Here is a 24295-nt window from a genome sequence, read left to right as displayed (position 1 = left end):
ATATATCGGTATTGGTTGATATCGGTATCGGAAATTAAGAGTTGGACAATATCGGTATATCGGTATCGGTAAAAAAGCCAATATCGAGCATCCCTAATAATAATACATTTTATTTATATAGCACCTTTCATACAAGAATTGCAGCCCAAAGTGCTTCACAGAAGTGATGTAAACACAAAATAGACATAGGCATACAATTAGCATAAAGTTGGCACAATTATAGACAATAAATAAATGAGCAAAGAATTGACATTAAAACCGCGCTGACATTTTTTTTTATAGATTCCATTTCCTGCCATTAAAATCTATGAGGAATAATAAAAGTTACAATTTAGAAAATATTGGAATAGATTTCTGAAAACAGGTCCCACCCACATGAATGAATGAATGAATGAATGAATGAATGAATGAATGAATGAATGAATGAATGAATGAATGAAAACTTTATTTAACAGATTGCAGAATGGGTACAATACAGTACGGCTCAATACACACAATTGTTAAGGGGATGCAGACCTGAAAAAGACGTTTGTCTTGTTTCCATCAGGGTCCCCCATTTTCAATTCATATAGACATTTATGACGTACACAACATACATGACATTTATGGTATAGGGACATATAGGTATTTAGTACTGATACATTTGTGACATGAATGAGTGTAACAATAGACAGAATAAGAGCAGTGCAATACAATAGACATACATAGAATATACAGAGTAAAATAGAACAGACTACATTTGACTACGTTTTGCAGTGGCTTGCTGGTAGTTCAGCAAATTTCTAAATTGCTAATTGTAGTTGTTAATGACTTTTTTCCCCTCTACTTTGAGGTGTAGTTATCTACTTAAACTACAAACTATGTATTTGCCTATCAAAAAAAGGAGCATGGACTTTGAGAGACTGCTCACGTGACATAAACAAGCGATGCTGCTCTTACAGGGAGGCCAACAGGCCCATTCCTTTAGAACATTGTTTCCGATCAACCTGTTAAATTACTTACTTATCCTCTTCGTCCCGGTTGGGGCATAAGGCCGCAATCATACACTGCCACTGAATCCTGTCTCGTGCTTTGGCCTGTGCTTCGTCCCAGGAAAGACCCATCTCCTTCAGCTCCATCATCACTGTCCTTCGCCAGGTGTTCTTTGGTCTACCCCTCTTTCTCTTCCCAACTGGGGTCCATCTCAAGGCAACTTTGGGTAACCTTACATTGGGCATCCTCAATACATGACCGAGCCATCTTAACCTCCGTCTCCTTATCTCAAGGGACATATGCAAGCTGCCTGTCGTCTTATAAAGTTCCTCGTTCGAGATTCTATTTGGCCAAAAGATGTTGCAGATCCTACGTAAGCAGCTATTGTGGAAGACGTCAACCTTTCTCATATCCTGTTTTGTTACTCTCCAGCACTCAGAGCCATATAGCAGGACAGACTTAACATTGCTGTTGTAGAGCCTGAGTTTGGTTTTAAGGCTATATTGTTTGGACTTCCAGATGTTGCGAAGTTGGCTGAAAGCACCTCTTGCTTTGTTGAGACGCGTCTTGATGTCTTTTTGCGTTCCACTTTCACTGCTTATGAGGCTTCCGAGGTATGTAACGTCTTCTACACATTCCAACGCCTCTCCATCGATGGTGATTGGAGGTGCTGTTGGGGCATTGATGCACATCACCTGGGTCTTTTTCTGGTTGATGTAGAGACCAGTTCGCTTTGCATAATTGCTTAGCCTGTCAGACTTCTCCTGTTAAATGCTGTTAAATGCTTCAAGATAAATATGTTCATATACAATTGTTCTTGACTGTTTTAAAGGAAAACTCCAACATTTTGGGAAATTAGCTTATTTGCCATCTACCCTGGAGTTAGACAAGAAGATGGATACCCTTTTCTTCTCTGTGGAGTAGGAAGACGTTGGGAACTAGGCTAATGGAGGAACCTACTTCCAGTGACTGACGCTAAGCTAGGCTAACAGTGTGCGTCTTCCTACTCCTACTGCATGCACAGAGAAGAAAAAGGTATGTATCTTAACACCAACATTTTGGGAACCCTGGAGTTAGACAAGAAGATGCATACCTTTTTCTTCTCTGTGCATGCAGTAGGAGTAGGAAGACGTTGGGAACTAGGCTAATGGAGGAACCTACTTCTAGTGACTGACGCTAAGCTAGGCTAACGGTGCGCGTCTTCCTACTCCTACTGCATGCACAGAGAAGAAAAAAGGTATGTGTCTTCTTGTCTAACTCCAGGGTAGATGGCAAATAAGCTAATTTCCCAAAATGTTGGAGTTTTCCTTTAACTATTATGATTATGCATGGCACACACAGCAAAAAGGTAAACACTCCCGCACTTCTTTCTGTGAAGAAACCTTTACAGTAGGGTTATTTTGGTAGTGTGCACCATAGCTTTTGACACAATGGAGTGGTATGTTATGCAGTCATGTGACTTCCTTCCGTATTATATGTTGTAATAATGTTGTATTTTACAAAGAGCATTAACTTAACCGCAACCGAACCGGTTCCTTAAAAACACGTTGACCATTTTCAGGGACGTGGAAGCAGGATTCCCAGCTCTCCGAGGGGTATCCCGTTCCCATGCGTACTGTAGCTTTATCTGTGGTTTAATTGATTCCCCAAACGGACACAATAACACATTCATATCTGAAAATAACCTTAAAAACCCATGGGAAACACAGGAATCTAACAGTATTCAAGTGCTATGTCGTTTTGTCTCAGTTGAGGCGCTAGTGTAGGCCTTCTCACCTCAGCCTCTCCCTTGGCCTCCAGGTATTTTCTGAAGTCCACCAGACTACCCAGGATGCTGTGGGCCAGGACCATCCCCTGGTTGTCAAAGCGAGGGCCTCCGGGTCCTGAAGGCAGATGGAGATGGAGCAGGGGCTAAAGGCTAAAGGCTAAAGGCTTAGAGTAGGCTGTCAATTACAGTAACATGACTCACATTCACATACTGTAGGCTAGATGTTGCTGTACTGGTTTGATATTGGCCTCTCCTCTCCCCTCTCCTTTCCTCTCCTTTCCTCTCCTCTACTCCCCTCTCCTCCTCTCCCCTCCTCTCCACACCTCTCCTTTCCTCTCCTTTCCTCTCCCCTTCTCTCCCCTCCTCTCACCTCCCCTCCTCTCAACCTCCTCTCCCCTCCTCTCCTCTCCTCTCCCCTCCTTTCTCCCCTCATCTCCCCTCATCTCTCCTCTCCTCTCCCCTCCTTTCTCCCCTCATCTCTCCTCTCCTCTCCTCTCCTCTCCTCTCCTCTCCTCTCCTCTCCTCTCCTCTCCTCTCCTCTCATCCCCTCCCCAATGCAGGCAATGCACCAATATCTACCGTTTACCAGCTATCTGTGTTATTCTATCAAGGGATGTTTTCATTTTATGAATTTTGATGATTCCTGACTCTCTCGATGTCTAAACTAATGATAAAATAGCGAATATTGCATCAGACTTGTCACAAAATGTATTCTGAGTTGTAGAATTGTGATATCATTGACTGCCTGCAACATTTAGAAACTGGTGGTGTATCTACCCTCTGCAAATTCTTTAAATCAGTCCAAAGCATTTTAATCTTTAAACCACAATCTTTAAACCACTGCATTGACCATACTTACACGGTGGCCATTTTGCTGTTATGTCATGCTCAGGTTGGGAATCCCAACCTGAACATGAAATAAGAGTGTGAATATAGTGAATTGAGCAGAATTTGTCTGTGTGTTGTTTGTGTGTGTGTGTGTGTGTTTGTGTGTGTGTGTGTGTGTGTGTGTGTGTGTGTGTGTGTGTGTGTGTGTGTGTGTGTGTGTGTGTGTGTGTGTGTGTGTGTGTGTGTGTGTGTGTGTGTGTGTGTGTGTGTGTGTGTGTGTGTGTGTGTGTGTGTGTGTGTGTGTGTGTGTGTGTGTGTGTGTGTGTGTGTGTGTGAGTGAGTGAGTGAGTGAGTGAGTGAGTGAGTGAGTGAGTGAGTGAGTGAGTGAGTGAGTGAGTGAGTGAGTGAGTGAGTGAGTGGGTGAGTGAGTGAGTGAGTGAGTGTGTGTGTGTGTGTGTGTGTGTGCGTGCGTGCGTGTGTGCGTGCGTGCGTGCGTGCGTGTGTGTTGAAGAGACGCCGGCTCCAGGCACACACAAAGACCTGCCAAGTCTGTGAGCTACAGTACGCTGATGACTGTGCCATCTTAGCTCACAGTCCAGAGTCTATGCAGCATCTAAGCAGCTCTCAACACCATATCCAGTCTGTACCAATCCTACGGTCTCCAGGTCAACATCCAAAAAAACGAAGTCATGTCCCAACTCACTTCCCGAACCTCTACACTTCCCAGTTTTCACATAAACGGTGTTCCACTTAAAACAGTGGATCATTTCACCTACCTCGGCTCCACTCTGTCCTCATGCTGCTCCCTTGATGCGGAGATACACACACGTATCAATAAAGCCGCATCATCCTTTGGACGCCTACGCAGCAGGGTTTTCGAAAATGGAAACCTGAAGGTCAGCACCAAGGTTGCCGTTTACAACGCAGTATGTCTCTCCACTCTGCTCTATGGAGCAGAATCCTGGACCCCATACTGCCGGCACATCACCAACCTGGAGGCCTTGCACATCCGTTGCCTACAAAGGATCCTCGGCCTGACCTGGGAAGATCGAGTCCCCCACACAGACATCCTCAACAACACCAACTAAATCTGTATGGCCGCAGCTGTGGCCAAAAAGCATCTTCGCTGGATAGGGCACACCATACGTATGCCTGACCACCGCCTGCCCCGCCAAGTCCTCTATGGCCAACTGAGAGGAGCAAAGCGGGCTGCTGGAGGCCAAAAGATAAGCTTTAAGGACTATACCTCCTAAAGTGTGCAAACATCAACACCACGCAGCTTGAACCTCTGGCACTCGACAGATCAGCCTGGCAAGTCACTTGTGACACTGCAGTTTCCCAAATACACCAAACCAAACAAGACCGAAGATCTGAGAGGCGCACACAACGACGTCCGGGGGGGGGGGGGGGCAGCTGGCATCCCCCAGGTATCTGGCTTCCTTTGCGCCATCTGCGGATGGGCGTGTGTGGCTCAAGGATCGTGCTCAACGCCCATGAGAAGTGGCACCAGCGGCAGCGGCGCTGAACTCCCCCCATCCCTGGAGAAAGCGTCATCATCTAACACGATGGACAGATAAGAGTGTGTGTGTGTGTGTGTGTGGGCGGAGGGAGGTTCACACCTGTGAAGTCCAGAAACTGAGTGCCCATATCCTTGGGCAGGGGGCGGGCCACCGCCACTCGCCCTGCATCTCTAACCTCATTGGCTGTCCGCATCTTACGCACCAGGACACGAGTCATTGGCGCTGGTTTCGGGGGCTCCTTGGGTGGCCTGGGAACACGCAGCTGCACACACACACACACGCACACACACGCGCACACACACACACACACACACACACACACACACACACACGCACACTAGTTACATTGAATAGGTAGGCTGATAGATGGCCCACGTGTTACAGTAGTTGAATTGGGAGTCATAACTTGTTGTAAATGTTCATTTAGCGTAGGCTACCAGTTGTCATCTTAAAGGAAAACTCCAACATTTTGGGAAATTAGCTTATTTAACATCTTCCCTGGAGTTAGACAAGAAGATACATACCTTTTTTGTCTCTTTGCATGCATTGGGCTTAGGGAACGCCTGGACCGTTAACCTAGCTTAGCTTCATCACTGGAAGTGGGGCAGACATCTAGCCTAGTTCACTACAGTCAGGAAATATACTCCAAATACAATCAAAATACAACTCCCAAACGTTCCTGTAAACATGTGACATGTGACCTGTGCATTTACCACGTCTCCCAGTCACAAGTCACACGAGTCTCCCAGTCACACGAGTCTCCCAGTCACACAAGTCTCCCAGACACACAAGTCTCCCAGTCACACAAGTCTCCAAGTCACATGAGTCTCCCAGTCACACAAGTCACACAAGTCTCCAAGTCACACAAGTCTCCCAGTCACACAAGTCTCCAAGTCACATGAGTCTCCCAGTCACACAAGTCTCCCAGTCACACAAGTCTTCAAGTCACACAAGTCACACGAGTCTCCCAGTCACACAAGTCTCCCAGTCACACAAGTCTCCCAGTTACACAAGTCTCCAAGTCTAGCCTAGTTCACTACAGTCAGGAAATATACTCCAAATACAATCAAAATACAACTCCCAAACGTTCCTGTAAACATGTTGTGACCTGTGCATTTACCACGTCTCCCAGTCACAAGTCACACGAGTCTCCCAGTCACACGAGTCTCCCAGTCACACAAGTCTCCCAGACACACAAGTCTCCCAGTCACACAAGTCTCCCAGTCACACAAGTCTCCAAGTCACACGAGTCTCCCAGTCACACAAGTCTCCAAGTCACACAAGTCTCCCAGTCACACAAGTCTCCAAGTCACACGAGTCTCCCAGTCACACAAGTCTCCCAGACACACAAGTCTCCCAGTCACACAAGTCTCCAAGTCACACAAGTCTCCCAGACACACAAGTCTCCCAGTCACACAAGTCTCCAAGTCACACGAGTCTCCCAGTCACACAAGTCTCCAAGTCACACAAGTCTCCCAGTCACACAAGTCTCCAAGTCACACGAGTCTCCCAGTCACATGAGTCTCCCAGTCACACAAGTCTCCCAGTCACACAAGTCTTCAAGTCACACAAGTCACACGAGTCTCCCAGTCACACAAGTCTCCCAGTCACACAAGTCTCCCAGTTACACAAGTCTCCAAGTCACACGAGTCTCCCAGTCACACGAGTCTCCCAGTCACACGAGTCTCCCAGTCACACAAGTCTCCCAGTCACACAAGTCTTCAAGTCACACAAGTCTCCCAGTCACACAAGTCTCCCAGTCACACAAGTCTCCCAGTTACACAAGTCTCCAAGTCACACAAGTCACACGAGTCTCCCAGTCACACAAGTCTCAGAGTCACACAAGTCACACGAGTCTCCCAGTCATTGGGAGACTTGTGTGACTTGGAGACTTGTGTGACTGGGAGACTCATGTGCCTGGGAGACTTGTGTGTATGGGAGACTTGTGTGACTGGGAGATGTGGTAAATACACAGGTCACAACATGTTTACAGGAACGTTTGGGAGTTGTATTTGGAGTATATTTCCTGACTGTAGTGAACTAGGCTAAATGTCTGTCCCACTTCCAGTGATGAAGCTAAGCTAGGCTAATGGTCCAGGCGTTCCCTAAGCCCAATGCATGCAGAGACGAAAAAGGTATGTATCTTCTTGTCCAACTCCAGGGAAGATGTTAAATAAGCTAATTTCCCAAAATTGCAGTTTACCTTTAAGATAAAAGTAAAATATAATATAGATATTTTTAACTGTAATGACTCATGTAATGACACATCACCCTGAAAAGTTCCATCCATTCAGGAATATTAAAGGGGATCTATTTTACAATTTCTTTCATTTGGGCACTTTTACACAATTCATGTGAGTCTATGGAACACCTCTGTAAGGTTTCTTTTCAAAAAAAATAATTGTTTTGTATTTCTAATCAAGTACTCTAAAACGGCATTTTTCTACCTCAAGATCTTAAGCCATTTTGAGGCTGGGCTCCAACCACTGTGTGGCCTGGTGCCAACTGCCACATCAACTGCCACATTATTATGCAGCTGATAAATCTCTGACATCACAGTTATGCACATTTTCAGATGACTCAGTTCAGTGAGGGTGAATAGTGAGGAGAATTGAAAGAATGCGGTCCTTTATGAGAATTAGAGACATAGATCGTATTAATATAAGTCCACATAGCTAGGAAACAATGCTAAACACTGAAAAGGGCCATTTATAAGATAGTTCCCCTTTAAGGAGAATACCAAGCACCCTGAGCGTCCCCCACACTGCATTATAGTGATGGTGTGTATCGTCGTCTTGGCCCTTTGCTAAAACACAAGTAAGGCTATAATTTTGACCATCTTTGACCAAATTGAATAAGAGTAACGTTGAATAGCAATGCTGTGACTGAGTCTGTAAGTGTGGATGAGTTCAGTCCACCTGCTCCAGGTCCTCTGAGCGAATGGCCATGGCTTGGATGTCCTCCGCTACGGAGCTGGGCCTCCGGGAGCACTCCTCTCTAACAGAGACGGACAACTCCTCAGATACCAAAGACTCCCTATCTGGAGAGGAGAGGGGAGGGGAAGAGAGGAGAGGAGTGGAGGGGAGGAGAGAGGAGCGGAGAGGAGAAGAGTGGAGAGGAGAGGAGGAGGGGAGAGGAGAAGAGAGGAGAGGAGAGAAGAAGAGAGAGGAGAGGAGTGGAGGGAGAGGAGAGGAGAGGGGAGGGGAGGGGAAGAGAGGAGAGGAGTGGAGGGGAGGAGAGAGGAGAGGAGAGGAGAGGAGAGAAGAAGAGAGAGGAGAGGAGTGGAGGGAGAGGAGAGAGGGGGGAGAGGAGAAGAGAGAAGAAGAGAGAGGAGTGGAGGGAGAGGAGAGGAGAAGAGAGGAGAAGAGAGAAGAAGAGAGGCGAGGAGTGGGGAGGGGAGAGGAGGGGAGAGGCCAATATCAAACCAGTGCAGCAACATCTAGCCTACAGTATGTGAATGTGAGTCATGTTACTGTAACAGCCTAGTCAAAGTTCTACTCCTAACTACAGTATTGATGATCTAACACCGTAACTCCCACCATTCTCTGAATATCATATTTCAGCTACTGTATGTATGTGTAGACACTATTATACTGTACATTATTACCCCCCACATACAAGTGGTTATAGGACACACTGAGGCAGCAAGTAACAGTAAGGATTTGTTTTTTTTCCTGTAGCCAAAGTGTGTTTTCTCTCCCCTCCCTGTCTGTCTGTTCAGAGTGTGAGAACATCTACCCTGCTGGGAGTGAGAGGTGATCTTGCTCTAGTGAGAAGCAGCTCATAGACGGTGTTGCCGACCATACTATTTGTGGAAGTGGAAAAGCGCATTTTTATACTAATTAATGCACTACTTGAATCTGACGCTATTAACACCTTGTTTGACTTGATTGTTTCCACCCAATTGATAGCTAACAAAATAGCCATCGACTCACCCGTGTACACAGACAATTTATTACTCACCCTCTCCTTTACCATGATATTTATTTCTGGGCTTATAAATGCAACCCCCACCCTGCTACCGGTTGTCTTTGAGGTGTCTGTGTTCACTTTAAGATGTTCTCCATACTTCCTTTCTATATAAGTATTGACTTCATATTTATCTAACACTTCCAAGTTCCTCACCTCTCTCCCTCCTTCCTTCCAACAAATTCAAATCCACCTCCTCAAAAAACCGTGGTGGAACAGCAGACAATGGTACCATCGGGCTTATCGCCATCTTAGGCTTAGTCTATCTCAGGCTTAGTCTATCTGTTCAGTACTGTTTCAAGATGCACAATGAGATCTTTTGAGAGAATTGTTGAATAGATACACAAATGTTCTAGAATGTTTGATTATGACATCATAATGTGACATCACGGGTGTTTAATAGTGTTTCAAGCCCTGTGCTAGATATCATAAACACTTCCCTTAGGACTGGTATTTTCCCAGATGCCTTTAAAACAGCAGTTGTAAAGCCATTACTAAAAAAACCTAACTTGGATAGTAATGAAATGGCAAATTATCGTCCAATATCCAACCTACCATTCATTAGTAAAGTACTTGAAAAGATAGTTTCAGTTCAAATAAATTCCTTTCTTGAAGAAAACAACATCTTAGAAGAATTTCAGTCAGGATTCAGAAAATATCATAGCACTGAAACTGCCCTCACCAAAATAATCAGTGACCTCAGACTAAACTCTGACGAGAATAAGATCTCCATCCTTATCCTGCTAGATCTCAGTGCAGCATTTGATACAATCGATCACGATATTCTAATCGATCGTCTTGAAAACCATGTCGGTTTCTCAGAACATGTGCTAGGCTGGTTTAAAACATACATCAGAGGGAGGAAATTCTATGTTAAACTAGGAGATCACATGTCTGATATATACGACAACAACTATGGAGTTGCACAAGGGAGTTGCTTAGGTCCTTTACTCTTCTCCCTTTACATGTTACAGCTGGGTGATATCATCAGAGAACATAATGTAGATTTCCATAGCTATGCGGATGATACACAACTGTACATATCTGCTGAACCAAATTATACAGCGATTAGCTCCATTACAGACTGCTTACTGGCAATAAATAAATGGATGAGTAAGAACTTCCTGAAACTAAACGAGAACAAAACTGAAATTCTAATTATCGGCTCCAAAACTAAAAAAGAAACATTAATAAAGAACCTGGGGGGACTAACCCCTTGGATAAAATCTGAGGTCACTAGTCTCGGGGTTATCATAGATTCAGAACTGAACTTCAATTCTCATATTAGCAAAGTGACGAAAACATCGTTCTTCCATCTCAGAAATATAGCAAAAGTACGACCATTTATTAATCAGAACGATGCTGAGAAGCTAATTCATGCATTCATATCTAGCCGGTTAGACTACTGTAATGCACTTTTCACAGGTCTCCCTAAGAAAACCACAGAGAGGCTTCAGCTAATCCAAAACTCTGCAGCCCGACTGCTAACTAGAACCAAAAGGAGAGACCACATTAGTCCAGTCTTAGCTGCTTTACACTGGCTTCCTGTAACATTTAGAATTGACTTTAAGGGGGCGGTTAGGTGGCCGAGCGGAGATTGCGTTCGTCACCAACCCCGGAGCTGTGAGTTGGATTCGCCTGTTCGAATCCAGCTCACAGCTCCGGGGTTGTCACCAGCTTGGCTGGCCGTCTGCACTAATACAATTGGCTGTATTAGAGGGTGGGAGAAGCTGGCGGGGTGGGTCCGGGTCGTTGTAAACAGCGACTCCTACAGTTCGGTCGGGGCGCCTGCTAAGCGCGGATAGGACTTGAGGGGGATAGTGTGGTCCTCCCACACGCTACGGCCTCTCGATGAGAATCCGCGCTGCCAGGTGAAAAGAAGCGGTGATTGGCTGGACGTGTGTCGGAGGAAGCACGTGGTAGCCTCCACTCTCCCAGATGATCTGACTGTGGGGGGTAAGTGCGCAGCGACCAGGAAGGGACTGGGAATTGGCATACGACTAACATTGGGATGGGAGAAAATCGGAGGAAAATGGAGGGGGAAAAATATCAAAAAAAAAAAAAAAAATTGACTTTAAGGTCCTTCTCCTTACATACAAAGCTCTAAATGGACAGGGACCTAGCTACATCGCCAACACTAATAAATTACACACCAGCAAGAACACTGCGATCATCAGCTGCTGGACTACTAGAGGCTCCCAGAAGCAGTCAAAAGAGGATCGGTAATGCAGCCTTTATCAACTATGCCCCAAAACTATGGAACAAACTACCCCAAAACATGAGAGAAGCCAACTCACTAGACATCTTTAAAAGACAGCTTAAAACCTATCTCTTTGCTCAGGCATTTCACTGATAGATATCTGCTACCACCTAGTGGCAAGAGGAAACATCAGGGATATCCTGACACAACTTGTACTTACCTGCACTATTCTTACCCTGCCTACTCTTATACACTGCCTATCAAATTCATGTGTCGGTTATCACACTTTTTACTTCTTACTGATGACTATTTTTCCAAATGTGAAACACTGTGATTATTTGTATTACTGAATAGAGAGCCTATTAGGATGCTAGATCCTAATGTGAAACACTGAGATTTACCATACCTTGCTATGCTCGCTCATGCCTGTATTTTTTATGTCCGTTCTATTTTATAATTTTTAGACTATTTTTAAACTGAATCATTTTAAACTATTTTTATTATTTGCATTACTGAAAACTGTAAGCGGAGAGCCTATTAGGATGCTAGATCCTAATGTGAAACACTGTGATTTGCCATACCTTGCTACCTGTCTATCTTTTTTATGCCCGCTTATGCCTGTATTTTTTACTGTTGTGAAGCACTTTGAACTGCAACCTCTGTATGAAAAGTGCTATACAAATAAAGTTATTATTATTATTATTATTATCACAAATGTTCTCGAATGTTCTATTATGACATCATACTGTGACATCACAAATGTTCTAGAATGTTCGATTATGACATCATACTGTGACATCACACATGTTCTAGAATGTTCGATTATGACATCATACTGTGACATCACAACGGAACATGTTTGAGGTCCATTTGAATAATATAAATAATATGTTTGGTAAGGCTGTCCCCGAAGCCTGTTTTTGGGATTCAAACTTCGTCAGGGTTCTTCGAACGGACGTTTGAACTTTTGTTTTTAATTAAAAAAGAATAAAGAATTATACATTTATTTTATATTTTTTTAATCCTCAAACTAAATCCTCAATTTGAATAAAGTGATTCAAACTTCGTCAGGGTTTTTCGAACGGACGTTCGAACCTTCGTTTTTAATTAAGAAATAAAAAAATAATAATAATAATTTTATAAATTCTTTTTTTTTTATCCTCAAACTAAATCCTCAATTTGAATAAAGTGATTCAAACTTCGTCAGGGTTTTTCGAACGGACGTTCGAACCTTAGTTTTTAACCATTTTTATTTAAATAAAAAAATTTAAATAAAAAAAATAGACAATTAGACAAATAGACAAAATTGACAATTCCGTGCGGGGAAATTGTGAAAGTGTGGGTGATGCCTGTGCACTGCCGGCCAACGAGAGAGGATCTGTATTGTCTCTATAACAAACGGTTCAAAAGATACAAAAAGGGGGCGCGGCCTAAGGACGTGGTCAATATAGACCAATGAAAGAGGATATCCCTGCTGAGTACAATGCCACAACCCGCAAGTCTCTACGACAAACGGTTCAAAAGATACAAAAAGGGGGCGTGGCCTAATTATAAGTGGGGTGAGCCGAACCATGGGGGCGTGGTCAACATATACCAATGAAAGAGGATATCCCTACCGAGTACAATGCCACAACCCGCAAGTCTCTACGACAAACGGTTCAAAAGATACAACAACGGGGCATCAAGGGTTAACTCCCTGAGAGGTGATTGCCAGGTCATTGAGTTTATTGAGTTGATTGACAGCTCCCTCTGAGTCATGCACACCTGCTCCCCCTAATTGATTCAAATTTTAACTGACGCAATGACTCTGCACTATGGGCCCAATGTATTTCAATGAGGGCTGAGGCATCCTTCAGTCTCACCATGATTAAAGCAAAACGATAAGAGATGAAGCTTAGTCGTCTGAGCACTTGAGGACCTGAATGAAGGGTTATGTGCGATGTTGTGTAATTCCGTTGACAATTGTGGCCTGGGTGGCGATCGGCAAACAAGGGGGGAAACGGTAAAAAATCTGGTTTTTGCTAGTGCAAAGCCATTTGTGTGTATGTGGAGCATAACTTTCAAAGAAATGGTCATAAGTTGAGATAGAAATGTCCAATTCCATTTATTTTTCTTTTGTGAACGAGGGCACAGTCGTGTCATTTGATGTGTTGTTTTTATATCTACGTCCAAAATTGAGATCACTGTCGCAATTTACAAAAGGTGATGGTAAAAAAAAATGCAGCTTCTACACTCTAGTTCTGCCATTAATTCCTTATGGACTTAAATGTTCCTGTTTAAAGTCGATTTGTAGCCAAACGGTGCAGTGAAACTTTCCGAGAAGTAATAGCAACTCGAGTTGGACCAAGCCGGTCGTTTTTATACGTTACACATGTATGTGGTGCGAACACTCTGGGAGGAGTTAGCGGACAAGAATCGGTGGAATAATAAATTAATGAATAAAAATAGTATAGATTACAATAGTGACGGTCACCCACACTAATTACAATAGTGTGGGTGGTCACCCACACTAAATAGTATAGATTATAATAGTGTGGGTGGCCGTTTAACATTCCAGACTGCAGGCAGTAACCAATCACGCCGCATCATCAAACTAACCGATGCCAGTCTGGTCTTCAAAATCCTGTTGGGTTGTCACGGAGAAGCAGGAGAGGGAAAGTTTGCTCACTTGTCTGTAATCGACGGACTTTGTCGTTGCATTGGTGACGTCTTGAGAGAAGCTGCGCCCGTGTGTTTGGTTGCGATTTGAACGCCAGCTGTCAATAAGCTAACAGGAGGATTGAGGTTGGTCTGTCAGTCGGTGGTTCTCTCTAGGTCTTTCTGTCTTAACTTTTCTTGCTCTGTGTTTTCAAATTCTGTCTGTTTTTCTTCTTCAGCTATTGATCCTAGTATTTTTAGGACTTGCCATTTAGTACGTTAACTTGCAGAAGTGTTATGAGGTCAGTGCGTGAGGGTATGGAGGATGAGGGAGGAGGAGGAGGAGGGGGTCGGGGAGCGCTGGGGAGCAAGGGGGGAAAGCGCTCAGCGTTTAGTCCTATTCCAGGGGATAGCGGTAAAGTGAGGAAGGTTGGGGAGGGGGAGCTAGCTGTGTTGATCAAAGTTAGAGGCCAGGGGCCAGGGGATGGAGGTTTAAAAAATCTCCACCCGATACGGGTCTCAGCCTCATTGGAGAATAAGGTAGGAAAGGGCTTCCAGGCTACAGTGAGGTCAGATGGTCAGCTTAAGCTGGTATGCTGTGACCAAAATCAGTTTGATTTAGCTATTAAGGTGGTCAAGGTGTTAGAAGTAAAGGTGGAGGTGTCAGTCATGCATAGGCAGGTTCAGGGGTTAAAGGGAATGATATTTGGAGTATATGAGGGCCTTTCTATCCAAGAGATTTTGGAAAATGTGAGGGGTGGGCAGGTGACTGAAGTGATGCGATTTAAGCCCAGGGAGGGGGGGGGGGGGGGGGGTGATTCACCTGTACTGCTGAATTTGTCTGACAGTGCCCTGCCGGAGAGAGTATCTATTGGCCACATGTCCTATAGGGTCAGAGAATATATTAGGCCTCCCTTGCGGTGCTATAATTGCCAAAGGTTTGGCCACAGTGCTGGATCCTGTAGGGGTAAGCGGAGGTGCATGAAGTGTGGGGAGTGTCATGACATCAGGGAGTGCAAAGCGGATGTTCCAAAATGCTGCAATTGTAGCGGGGATCACCCTGCTAGCTTTCGTGGGTGTGTGTTCTCCAGCAAGGCTCGGCAGGTTGAGACGGTGAGGGAGCGGGATGGGACATCCTATGCTGATGCGATTAGAGTAGTTCAGGGGGCTAATATTGTGAGTGTGGCTATGGTGGACGGGGGGAGTCAGCGTGGTTCTCCCCCGGCCGGGCCAGTTATTCCCCCAGATTATCTGGTCTTTAGCAAGGAGTCCTTTCTAGCCTTCGTGGTCGAAGTGCTGGCGGGAGCAAAGGTGAGTGGGACTCGGTCAGACACAATTAGGATGGTGGTGGAAGCAGCAGAGAAGTATTTGGGGGTCAAGGAGTTGATTCCAGAAAAGCTGCATGATTTGATAGTGGGGGAAAAAAGGGGACCCTCACAGACTCCGCGGCGTGGGAGCAAAGAGGTCCCGGTTGATATGGCGGTGGGGGGTGGGGAATCTGACTAGTTACAATGTTGTGCATCCTTCAATGGAATGCTAGGAGTCTGACAGCTAATGGTCAGGAGCTTAAAAGGTTTGTGGCTGCTTTTAGGGATAAGCCTGAGTTAATTTGTATTGAGGAAACCTGGCTGAAGCCTTGTTTGGATTTTGTCATTCCAGGGTACTAGCCTTGAGTGTGTGGTGGCGGAGGTATGGACAGAATCTGGATCTATAAAAGTGGTAAATTTGTATAATCCTTGCGAGCGTTTGGAAGCAGCAGGGTTGGATGGGATTATGGGGAAGTGTGAGGGTGGATGTATATGGGTGGGAGACTTTAATGCTCACAACCCTTTATGGGGCAGTGGGAGAAAAGATCTTAATGGAGCTGTGGTGGAGGAATTTCTGGATAGGAATAATCTGGTTGTGATCAATGATGGTAGACCTACCAGGTTCCATATACTCTCTAATTCTAGTAGTCATATCGATCTGACTTTCTCCTCCCCTAATTTATCTAGGGTGGGGGAATGGGACGTGATGGACATATATACAATGGGGAGTGATCACTACCCGATCTATAGTAGGTTTGGCAGGGGAATGAGAGTTGAGGTTGACGAGGTAAGAGTAAGGTACAACTTCTCCCATGCTAATTGGGAAGAGTTTCAGCAGGTATGCGTAGAGTTAGTTGGGGAAGTAGACAGTGACGGCTCTGTTGATTCATGGAACTCCTCCCTGGGGGATATGATTCACAGGGCAGCTCTGAAGGCGGTTCCTTTGAAGCAGGGGCCAAAACCTAGAGTGATAGTTCCTTGGTGGAATAATGATTGTGATGGTGCGGTGAGGAACCGTAATCTTGCCTACAGGCGGTTGAGGAAGCACCCATACGGTGGAGAACGCGATAGCTTATAAAAGGCTCAGAGGAATAGCTAGGAGGGTTATTAAGGACACAAAGAGAAGTAGTTGGAGGAAGTTCTGTGGGACTTTGGGGCCGGAAACTCCTGTGAGGGACCTGTGGTCGGCGGTGGATAGGATGGGAGCAGTGGCGTAACTCTCTCTCAATGTGTGCCGGGGACAGATTTGGGGGCGTGGCGAGTGACGTCGATGGGGGGGGGGTTAGGGCCCCCCCCCCACGCCCTCTGCGTCTCTACATTTCGTAGCCGCATTTCTGCAGACCCCTCTCTGATTGGTTGAACTCTATTTCTGCAGACCCCTCTCTGATTGGTTGAGCGAAGCCCCTCTCTGATTGGTTGAGCGTGCGCATGCGCATGAGCCGCGACAAGCTCCTCCAGAAACTCCTCCAGAAACTCCGTTAAGCTCCAGAGAGAGAGGCTGAAAACCCACAGTTTTTGCCCGACGGATGGGAGCGAATCCCGGATCCGAGGTTTCTGATGACTACCCCCAAAACACGGAGGTCGCGAACGCAATTTATACGCATGGAAGTATTGATTACGCCATAACGAATCATTAAAAAAATATACCGTTAACTGGAATATGTTGTGTGTGTGCCTTTCTGAATATGATTTGGGAGGGTTAAATAGAAGAAAGACAGTGTAAACAATATAACGTTATGTGAATAAACCGCGAAATAATAACTAATTCCTTGGTCAATAGAAGTCTCTGTGATACTTTCTGAATATGATTTGGGAGGGTTATAATAGAAGAAAGACAGTGTAAACAATATAACGTTATGTGAATAAACCGCGAAATAATAACTAATTCCTTGGTCAATAGAAGTCTCTGTGATACTTTCTGAATATGATTTGGGAGGGTTATAATAGAAGAAAGACAGTGTAAACAATATAACGTTATGTGAATAAACCGCGAAATAATAACTAATTCCTTGGTCAATAGAAGTCTCTGTGATACTTTCTGAATATGATTTGGGAGGGTTGTAATAGAAGAAAGACAGTGTAAACAATATGTTTGACGTATTTTAACACACACCTAGGCTGACGACCCGAGCTATTATTATGCAAAGACAAGTACTTTAGCGAGTGGGTACTTGGCCCTTGCAGGGCAAGAATGCGACCCCCATCTACTGCTCTTTGCATAATAATAGAACAGGTAGTCAGACTCAGCTCTTTGGACGGTAAAACGTGGGGGGGACACTTTCCGATGTCCCCGGCGTCAAATACGCCCCTGGATGGGAGGGAGATATAAAAAGAGGTCTATTCCGGTAATGACGGCAGGGGGGGAGGCGGTGTCCAATTTGGAGAAGGCTAGTATGTTGGTGGAGGCTTTCAGGGCTGTTCATAGTTCTGAGAGTCTCGGGGAGGAGAGGGGTAGGAGGTGGAGGGAGCTCCTGGCAGCCAATCAGTGGAAGTTGGAGTGGAGTTTAGATAATGTTAATCCGGTTAATGTCTTTTTTTCTTTAAAGGAACTGAAGGATGCAATTGCAGCAGGAGCTGCAACTACCCCTGGGAAGGATGGTCTGGGCTATGAGCTTTTTCAGCATCTGGAGGAGGGGGCTCTCTTGGAGGTTCTCTTGGAGGCTTATAGCAGACTTAATGATTTTAGAATATTTCAGATAATGAAATTAAATGTTTATATCATCAACTATCCAGTTTTTTATATCCAGTATTTATACTGTCTGTAACGTTTGGCTACTTTAAATCATTGAATGTAGAGAGAGAGCGAGAGAGAGAGAGAGAGAGGGGGCGAGAACCATTTGAGAATACAAAGAAGTGGAGGCCCCCCCCCCCCCGCTCAGAGACCCAGAATATCACTTACTCACTCTCTGTTGCAGAGTTTAAAACCTTAATCTCCATCCTTTGTCAATCAAGTTGTACTGCATGTGTTTTAATCAATTTGTTATCCTTGCGGTTTGCCTCATCTTGCTTTTTGCTTATTTCTGTATGTACACTTACTTGACATGAGTGTAAATGAGGGAAACCTCAGAGAGAGAGAGAGAGAGAGAGAGAGAGAGAGAGAGAGAGAGAGAGAGAGAGAGAGAGAGAGAGAGAGAGAGAGAGAGAGAGAGAGAGAGAGAGAGAGAGAGAGAGTTTGTGTTTGTATTGAACCGTACTGTATTGACTTACCTGTGAGGCTTTCGGGTTGTAGTAGCAGAGACATTCTATTTAGCTCTTTCTTTGTATACTAGGTTGGTTAGCTCACATAAACAGTCGTCAGGCGTTGTATGCAGTTGCCAGAATGATAGGTCAACCGCTCCACGTATTTGTATAATATAATATACAATATAATTATTAAGTTCGCCTGTGACTGTGAGTGTACCAACTAACGTTAGGTTAGCTGGTCTCCCCTCAGGCAGCGAGACTGCTGCTGTATCCACACTGTGTATAAGCTGTATCCATGACAACGGAGGCACCCGTATGAGTAGGGTCCAGCTGCAGCGCCGGAGAATCCTCTCTTTCTAAGAAGTTCGGAGGTGCGCTGTTTTAAGTGAGCGTGTGTTATTGGATTGATTGATTGATTGATTGAACATTTAATTAATGTCCGCCTTGTTTCGAACTGGTTATGCTTCTTAGGCACTCTTTCGAAGTCGGTTATGCTTAGAGTTTATCTTTAGAGCAGGGCGATAGACCACCAGCCCTGATTCCAAACTCTAAGCATAACCGACTTCGAAAGAGTGCGACTTCGAAAGGGGGCCTAAGTATAACCAGTTAGAAACAAGGCGGACATTAAAGGGGAACTATTTTACAATTTCTTTCACTATTTGGGCACTTTTACACAATTCCTGTGAGTCTATGGAACACCTCTGTAATATATATTTTTTTTTTATTCATTGTTTTGTATTTCTAATCAAGTCCTCAAAAACAGCATTTTTCTACCTCAAGATCTCGAGCCGTTTTGAGCCTGGGCTCCAGCCACTGTGTGCAGCTCATCATGTACCTCGCCATTATCATGCAGCTGTGTCTTTCTGACATCACAAATCATCACATTTTCAGATGACTCAGTTCAGTGAGGGTGAATATTGTGAGAGGAGAATTGGAAGAATGCGCCAATATGAGAATTAGAGACATAGATCATATTAATATAAGTTCACATAGCTAGGAAACAATGCTAAACACTCAAAAAGGCCATTTATAAGATAGTTCCCCTTTAATACAATTTTCAATCAATCAATCAACCAATCCAAAAACACACGCTCACTTAAAACCAGTGATGCGTTGCTCATGGGATGGGGTTGCACTCCGTGCAACCAAAGTTTTGTGAGCAGAAGCGCGTGCACACAGGAATGCGCTGCGCTCGACTGATGCGCCAACTCGCAGTACCCACCTGGCTACTTTGCATATCAATAGCGCCGGTCGTCAGGTGTTACATTCCATTCGTAGAGGCAATTAGGCACTGTCTTTAGTCTGTCCTTATGTGAGGGAACATTTATGCCCAGGCATGCAGTGGTGGTCAAACACGGGTAAACGCCGTTTAGGCTAGGTCACTGAGGGAGATTTTTTTGATTCAGTTTTTTTTAATGAAATCTGTTCTCTCAAATCCCAGCTAGAGAACCTCGTCGCGCCGTATACCCCGGCCGGCACTTATCACCTACTTTGCATAATAATAGGATACTGCGACAACCAAAATACAAGCCCTGTAGGTGGGGGGCTGCTTGATCTCCCGACTGGAAGGATGAGACAAGTTGTGCTTCAGTCTGAAGGAAACTGTCCTTCAGTAAACTAACTCTAAGTTACATTGTTAATTTAGTTTGTATTTACTTTTCTAGTTTAAGTTAATTCAATTAAAGAAATTGTAACTACAATTACATTTAAAACATTGTTATGCATAATAATCATCTGTTCTGTGCGCAACCGAGGGAACATGTATGCGCGTGCGCGGGAGCGCGCGTGCACGTGGCGTTTGGCCTACTGTCATATTATGACTGCACCACTGTTTATGCCTGTGAGCGCGCATGCACGTGGCGTCATTAGCGTGCGTGCAACCAGTGTTGATATGAGCAATGCAACACTGCTTAAAACAGCGCACCTCCGAGTTGCTTCTATAGAAAGTAGGTTCGTGGCTGCCACAGGCTTGCCCAGTGAGAGGATTTTCCGGCGCTGCAGCTGGACCCTATTGACCCGTATCTCTTCAAGGCGAAAGTGCTGAAGTCGGCCGACAAAATACACAAGGATGAAAGCACGAAATCATATTGTCAATGTGTAGCTGCTGTTCATATATTTCCATATTGTTTCTTTTCAATATTTGTTTTGGTTTTGTTAAAATGATATACGCATTTATCATAGCCTAATGCATGTATAGTATATGAGGGAGAATTACACTTTTAGTATTATGGTATGTTACTTGGCGATGTCTAAATGATATAGGTTTGAAAGTGTACGTAACATTTTAATTGTACATATTGTAGGTCTGAGAAATGTTAGGCAAAGTAATTTGCCATGCATTGGGGCCGGGGGCATTGATTGATTGATTGATTGATTGATTGATTGATTGATTGATTGATTGATTGATTGATTGATTGAAAACTTTATTAACAGATTGCAAAAAGGGTACAATACAGTACGGCTCAATACACACAATTGTTAAGGGGATGCAGACTAGAGAAAGACTTTCGTCTTGTTTACATCAGGGTCCCCCATTTTCAATTCATCATAATAGGCCTGCCGCTGGAGGCTGGTTATATTAGAGTTTGTTTTCTTCTGGGGTATTATTACTAGGCCTAGGCCTTTTAAACGTAGGCCTATGTTATGTTAATTTGTGTAAGCAAAAGCTTTTACTTTTGAATTGGCGGAGGCACGTATCACGTATGCCACTGGAGTCGGACTATTGGATTTTAATTGTATAGGCTATTTTTTATTTAGCTATTTATAGAATAATGTAGACCTAAAGATAATGGGGACGGGACATGTATATCTAAATTGTGTTTTAGTCCAATTTGAATAGGCCTGCAAATGACTGATGTAAAACTAACCGATGCACAATGCATGCTGGTGGGAACAACAAGAACACAACCTGTACCTCGAGATCTCATGTGATGATGAATTGAAAATGGGGGACCCTGATGTAAACAAGACGAAAGTCTTTCTCTGGTCTGCATCCCCTTAACAATTGTGTGTATTGAGCTGTACTGTACTGTACCCATTCTGCAATCTGTTAATAAAGTTTTCAATCAATCAATCAATCAATCAATCAATCAATCAATCAATCAATGTCAACCAGCAGCTGGCTGTTTCATCAGATCGAGACGAGAGCCTGGATGTGACGTAGTAGAGGGTCCAGGGGCTGGAGGGGGCAGCCACGGCTATAAAGAGGACCATAGATCAGAGAATGCACACTGCCCTGCTATTACTATACTGAATCACTGGTCAATAAATTCCTCTCGTCGTACATGACACGTATATACCACGATGGAGCGAAGTGTCTCCACCAGCTCACACACCACGTCCTCCTACCCGAGCCCCGACGTGCAAGGGTCCGCTTCCCCCAAGGTTTTATTTGCGTACAAAACCGCCTCGCAGCACCTGAGCGCCTCTGGACTTAAAGTGGGAATGGGGTTACTTAAATTGGCAACGTCCCAGTGGAAGCTGGACAAGGAGGCGCGATCCGGAGCAGCCAACAGGCGGCTGTCCGCCGCCACACCCGGCAAGAAGTCCCCGTTGGATCAGCTCGCAGCTCTGTTCCTCCACGGCCAGACGCGACTCCGACAGCTCGGCCAGGAGCAGCGCCAGGACACCGTGGTGTGCTGCTCCACCACCACCTCCACTAAGCCGCAGAACTGCAAACGGATCGTAGTTCTCGGCGCGCCGCGGGTCGGTAAGACCTCCATCCTCCGAAGGTATCTTCGAGACGGGTTCGTCGAGGAGTACAAGCCCACCTCCGAAGATTTCCTCAGGAAACTGTTCCGCATCCGCGGAGAGACCTACCAGATCGACGTCCTGGACGCGTCCGGGGAGAGAAGCTTCCCGGCCAAGAGGCGGCTCTCGATCCTAACCGGTGCGTAATGGCACACTCGCGCGCTCTGTATTTCTCTAAGGTTTCTGATGTCAACTAATACATTTGCACCCTTTTAATACAATAGTTTATACTATTAGTGCGTATATAACATAGAATAGAATAGAATAGAATAGAATAGAATAGAATAGAATAGAATAGAATAGATTAAGTACTGTATTAATCCCGGAAATTCAGCACCACATCGCTCACAATAAACATTTAGGTAGTCAAAATTAAGAAGACACAGTCAAGGATATACATTCTAAAATATACTGTCCAGAAATATACAGTGTATAGCCTACAATGTAAAATGTACAGGAAGAATATACCCATTGATTGGAATGACTTATGTCCAGCGCCTGAATGAATGCATAAGAAAGACAAAATAAGGAGAATGTGAAGTGTTAAATGACAAGAGGCTATTTAAATATGATTTCCCTCCAGGCGACATCTTTCTGCTAGTGTTCAGTCTGGACGACCGGAGCTCGTTTGAGGAGGTGTGCGCCCTGCGCGCGGAGATCCTGACGGCTAAAACCAAGCTGGCGAAATCCTCCGCACGAGTCCCCACGGTGGTCTGCGCCAACAAGGTCGACCTCCCCCCGTCGGAGAGAGTGGTGTGTCGGGCAGATGTGTTCCAAGCTCTCGGCGAGGACTGTGCATACTTTGAGACCTCCGCTAAGGACAGCACCAACCTGGAAAACGTTTTCGAGGCTTTGGCTAAGCAAGGTGGGCTGCCGACTGAAACTGGACCTTCTCAGCACCGCAAAGTCTCCATCCGTTCATACCAGGCGACAGGGGGGGGTGTGCCCGGGAGAGGGATCCAGGGCTCCCGTAGTGAGGACGCGTGCGGCGCGCTATATCCACTGGCCCGTCGGCCGAGTTTCAGCACTGATCTCAGGCTAATCATGGGGCCTCACACAGCACAGAAGCCTGGTAAGCCACTGGAGAAGTGTCCGATTCAGTGAGAGTTAAAGACAATTAGAACTGATCGGGAGCTAATACAGTAACATGAAACATGGATATTTGAAATGTAAGCCATTCTTTTTACAGAGCTCAGGCACATGCAGAGCTCTTGTATCTGATGATTTTACAATAAAGATTTGTTTGGTTCATTAACGGTCTGTTTATTATAGGGGACTGTGTGTGTGTGTGTGTGTGTGTGTGTGTGTGTGTGTGTGTGTGTGTGTGTGTGTGTGTGTGTTTGTGTGTGTGTGTGTGTGTGTGTGTGTGTGTGTGTGTGTGTGTGTGTGTGTGTGAGTGACGTGTGTGTGTGTGTGTGTGTGTGTGTGTGTGTGTGTGTTTGAGTGAGTGAGTGAGTGAGTGAGTGAGTGAGTGAGTGAGTGAGTGAGTGAGTGAGTGAGTGAGTGAGTGAGTGAGTGAGTGAGTGAGTGAGTGAGTGAGTGAGTGAGTGAGTGAGTGAGTGAGTGAGACATCTCAACACTGTCTCAACAGTCAACTCAGAAAACGTTGTGGAGTCATGGATTTTACACTATCCCTGTAGCATACAGTAATAACTCTCATAATTAAGTCTCTTAATCCAATAATCAGACGACGTTATGTGTGTGTGTGCATGTGCGCGCTCGTGTGTGTGTGTGAGAGAGAGGGCGAGGGATGGAGTCGTGATTGCCAGGTTCAGAGCCTAACTCAGTTGCCATGGTAACAGTTATTACAATGTGTTGAACATCCGCTCAACAACATTTAAACAAAAAAAACCTCATGATCACCTGATGCAACGCTTGAACAGTCCTATAGATCAGGGGCATATACAGTACTGTATAAAAGGGATCAATGCTCAAACAGAGGCCTCTCCCAAAAGTGTATACGTTAGTATATGTGGAGATGCGGACCCATAACATTCCTGCACATGGCGATTCATATTATTCCTATAGATTGTGGTACCATTTTGACCTCGGAGATTATATCCGCCATTCTTTTTATGTTCCGTCACTTAAAGTTTGACTTGCAGATATTGGTCAAACTCACGACACACACACAACTATAAATCAGGTTATAAGATATTTT

The 24295-nt window shown here is 44.9% G+C and overlaps 2 protein-coding genes across 2 annotated transcripts in view; one reads left to right on the top strand and one right to left on the bottom strand.

Moving 5' to 3' along the window:
- The window catches only part of mycbpap (mycbp associated protein), a gene marked incomplete at both ends in the record, with an annotated part of 83632 nt that extends 65190 nt beyond the window's left edge, over nucleotides 1-18442 (bottom strand). The window contains 4 exons of the mRNA XM_084318204.1: nucleotides 2749-2855; nucleotides 5188-5350; nucleotides 8007-8128; nucleotides 18409-18442. Of these exons, the coding sequence (XP_084174330.1) occupies nucleotides 2749-2855; nucleotides 5188-5350; nucleotides 8007-8128; nucleotides 18409-18442 (426 nt within the window). The remainder of the gene's footprint in view (nucleotides 1-2748; nucleotides 2856-5187; nucleotides 5351-8006; nucleotides 8129-18408) is intronic.
- Nucleotides 18443-21634: 3192 nt separating this feature from the next.
- Nucleotides 21635-23384, top strand: rasd2b (RASD family member 2b). Its single transcript, XM_084318600.1, has 2 exons — nucleotides 21635-22273; nucleotides 22718-23384. The coding sequence occupies exons 1-2, from the start codon at nucleotides 21688-21690 to the stop codon at nucleotides 23236-23238; spliced, it is 1107 nt and encodes a 368-aa protein (XP_084174726.1). The 5' UTR covers nucleotides 21635-21687; the 3' UTR covers nucleotides 23239-23384.
- The last annotated feature ends 911 nt before the right edge of the window (nucleotides 23385-24295 follow it).

This window comes from Notolepis coatsorum (assembly GCF_963971535.1).
Source record: "Notolepis coatsorum genome assembly, chromosome: 7".
Taxonomy (NCBI): Eukaryota; Metazoa; Chordata; class Actinopteri; order Aulopiformes; family Paralepididae; genus Notolepis; species Notolepis coatsorum.
This window is presented reverse-complemented; position numbering and strand designations above follow the sequence as displayed.

Excerpts from the sequence above, each read along its gene's own strand:
- rasd2b (XM_084318600.1), top strand. The coding sequence starts at position 21,688 with ATGGAGCGAAGTGTCTCCACCAGCTCACACACCACGTCCTCCTACCCG. Across the intron at positions 22,274-22,717 it reads GCGGCTCTCGATCCTAACCG|GCGACATCTTTCTGCTAGTG; the intron begins GTGCGTAATGGC and ends ATTTCCCTCCAG.